Source organism: Papilio machaon, chromosome 10 (genome assembly GCF_912999745.1).
Source record: "Papilio machaon chromosome 10, ilPapMach1.1, whole genome shotgun sequence".
Classification (NCBI taxonomy): Eukaryota; Metazoa; Arthropoda; class Insecta; order Lepidoptera; family Papilionidae; genus Papilio; species Papilio machaon.
Window position 1 is genome coordinate 2,072,908 of NC_059995.1, and position 3,705 is coordinate 2,076,612.

General features: G+C 37.1%; 1 protein-coding gene across 1 annotated transcript; it reads left to right on the forward strand.

Moving 5' to 3' along the window:
• Nucleotides 1–2,825: 2,825 nt before the first annotated feature.
• Nucleotides 2,826–3,705, forward strand: LOC123721316. The gene is made up of 2 exons (XM_045679775.1): nt 2,826–3,145; nt 3,639–3,705. Exons 1-2 carry the CDS (start codon nt 2,826–2,828, stop codon nt 3,703–3,705), a joined length of 387 nt encoding a protein of 128 aa, XP_045535731.1.

Consider the following 3,705-nt stretch of genomic DNA (forward strand, 5'->3'; position numbering starts at 1 on the left):
ATTTGAAAAACAACACAAATACATAAATAAATCATTAGCTATACATTCGTCAGGTAAACAAATTATATCGTAATTTTCAAACTATGTAATTTATATTTAAGTGACCTTATTGATAAATATAGTAACTCAGATACGTACAGTATGTTTCGATGGATAATATAAGCGTAGAACTTTGAACATCCTGTAAAGAAGCCCTGACTTATGATGACTACAAGTCGCAGTCATCGTAAACATCTTTCATCATTGTGATCTCTTTCTTTCTCCTTGGAAAAACAGAGATGATAAGCTTTAAACAGTTTACGGGAGTGAAAACCCAGTTTGAATGATAAACTTAATGGTGAAGTTTACATGTTATTTGTAGCGTCCAAGTAATAAAACTTCTGTAATTACAAATATGTAGGAACAAAAATGAATGAATGGTTCATCAAACATGATTCATTTCCTTTCTCACAATCAATTACCTTTAAAGATAGCATAGAGTAGGTATGCATAGAAGGAACTTCTTTGCGTCACAGGTCGTTAATAGGAAAATGGACCTGTATCCAGCAAACTCTATAACTACTTCCGTATTTGATGCACTAGCTTGTTGTTGCAGTATACATAAATATATTCATAGAACAAAACACGTGCAAGATCATATCAGTAAAGATCATACAAAGCATTAAAAAATACTTCTTTAAAGCAACGAAAACTACATATAGATAGCTTTTATGAGACGTAACCAGTTTTAAAAAGTCGTACTGCGGCTGCCATACGGATTTCAAAATTATTTATTTCGCCATAAGTAAACTGTATAAGGAGTGTCGGTGGCTCAGGGGTTAAGCAATTTACTCGCAATCTGCAGGTCCTAGGTTCGAATCCCACCATGTACCACATGTGTTTTTCGATTTACATATGCACATTTATCCGACGTTCTTACGGTGAAGGAAAACATCATGATGCAACCTGCACATATCTGAGAAGAAATTCAAAGATATGTCTGAAGTCAAGCAACCCGCACTGGGCCAGCGTGGTTGACTATAGCCTAGTCACCCCTAACTTGGGGTAGGTTCCGAGCCCCTCAGTGGGGACACATAGTTAGCTGGTGATGATGAAGTAAAGTGTATTACGCTACAAATAAACTACTAACCGTGGCTTTAACCAGTGGCTTAAAACAGAAATAACAATATGTTTTAAACGGAGATTTTGGTCTCAGAAATCCACCGTTAACACCTTAGCTGCGGCAAGTAAAATCTTAAACCTTCGTCTGGTGCGGCGGCGGGCCAAAGTGTGCCCCCAATGATATTTCCGCCAGTGCGTGGCAGGCCTTTCTCGACCCACCAGCATAAGGTTAGATTAAATCGCTATAACTTTGCGAAAACATAATATAGGTGTGTACTTTTTGGACTGTTAGAAAAACCTTGAACCCACCTTCTTTAGAGTTGATTTGCCCCGGGATCTGCCAAACAGGAAAAGAGAAATGAACCAGGGAAAGTGGCGGGTCGATATCGACCAGCACCGCACTAGAAAGTATTTTTAGTAGTGATGGAAAGACAAAAATAAGGAGATATCGAAAATAAAATAGAATTGTAGAAAAGAAATGAAAAATAGTTTATTTAATTATTTATTTATGCTTGTCTTTAAAACATTTCGCACAAAGATTTTGTGTGCACATCCTATTTTTTTTTCTTGAAGGAAAATATCTATTTTTCTTGAAGGAAAATACATATCTACGTTTTTTCTTGAAGGAAAATATTTCGTCACTGCTGTCACTATCACTTTTATCTGCCTCGCGAATTAGTTTATTTTCCAAAATTTGTATTTTTCTTTTGTTTCCTGCCATCGTGCGTCGTTAATTTTACGAAAAGAAAAAACGCGACGTACAGTTCAGTGAGATGGCTCAACACTAACTAGCGAAGCGGGGCGCTCCGTGCGGTATCGGGTCGCCAACCGCCTGTTGGGACGGCGGGCCGCGATAGACCCCTGCCGCACCGAGTTGATATTTTTCACCGTCAGTGCGTGGTAGGCCGATAAAGGCCTGCCGTGATTTTTTATGAGATAATCGTTCCGCACCAGTGAGAAGGACATAGTTTTCTTCGTCCGCACCAGCTGAAATTCCGCGGCAGGTCGATATAGGCCTGATCCGCAGTGAACGTGTTAATAGGCTTAGTATATCGCAAATCTATGACTATGGCGTATATATTTAGAAAATAAACAATCAAATACAAGATATTGTAATTTATTGAAACCAAAGATAAATTGGTTAAAAAACTTCTTAATAATTAGTAAAACGGAAAAGTGTATTTTCCAACGAATAAAATCTTATGTTTTAATTATGCTGTCATCGCGTTCAACTGAATTTTGTTTGTTTTCATTTCGCGTTGATACAACGAACCAAAACTTCGTAATTGCTTTATTTATAATACAAACGCTTCAAAGTATACAAAGTCCTCGTTGTTAAATAGACACACAAAATTTACAACATCGAGGAATAGAATCTCATCTCTCTCAACATTGTCTAAATTTGATTTAATTATAATTTTAATCAAGTTAAAATAATAATAAATATCGGGATGTATACGAAAGGCCTACGCTTTTGCAAGTAAACAAGTAGACCTGCAATTATATTGGCGACACTTCAGCGTAAAGATTACTATTACTTCATTGATAAATGGGTTTTTAAAAGCAAAAAAAATATTTTAAATTAAATTATTATTTCTTAAGATTATTCCATTCAAATAAACTAACTTCTTAAAGTTTTATTACATTAAAAATATATAAATTGCAGTCTTTTTATGTTTTAATTAATTTAAGATTACTTAATGTAATGTTTTATGAGAAAAATAATGCGCAAGATCTTGGGCCCAAAGCAAAGAAAAGACGGCAGTTGGAGAATCCGCTACAATGCTGAAATCGAGGCGCTGGTGGGCGAGCCGAATATCCTAGGAGAAGCCAAAGCTCACAGACTCCGATGGCTTGGCCACCTTATGAGGATGGGGGAAGATCGGAATGCCAAAGCAGCGTATCTCGGGATCCCGACTGGCCGCCGACCTATCGGCCGACCTAGATACCGCTGGCGTGACGCTGTAGAGCTAGACCTGCTGGAGCTACAAGCGATGGACTGGCAGGAGAAGGCACAGGACAGACAAGTCTGGCGATCTCTTGTGTCGGAGGCCAAGACCCACTTTGGGTCGCTGCGCCAGCGGAGTAAGTAAGTAATGTAATGTTTCTATTTGTTTATTTGCTATTCAAATTCACTGCCACTATTGTTGAATAGCTGCGATGGTCACTTAATACATAAAGCGTTTACTAGCTTTCTTCCTTCTTGTATAAATCATCCAACTTATTCCAAAAATTCTCATACTTCAACTCGTACCAAGTATAAAAATATATATGTAATAAAGTCTAAGTTATTATAATTTTCTAAATTCTGTTGAGATATTAAGAAGCAATTTATAACAGCATTAGAACGTTCGCGAATAATATGGGATAATAATATCGTTTCGATAATAACGACGACAGCCGATTTGCATATGAAATTTAAATATAACCGAGTGTTCTCACTGCTGAAACATCCATACAAAAATACAACCTTATCGAACTTTTTCAACTGAGAAAGAAATAAATGACAATATCTTTTCATCTGAATATTTCGGCAGTGTTAACCTACGGGGAACTATTAGAGAGGGCGATGTGGAGACACCTTTATTCGACCTCTATCCTTGA

Excerpts from the sequence above, each read along its gene's own strand:
- LOC123721316 (XM_045679775.1), top strand. The coding sequence starts at position 2,826 with ATGCGCAAGATCTTGGGCCCAAAGCAAAGAAAAGACGGCAGTTGGAGA. Across the intron at positions 3,146-3,638 it reads CAAGTCTGGCGATCTCTTGT|TGTTAACCTACGGGGAACTA; the intron begins GTCGGAGGCCAA and ends ATATTTCGGCAG.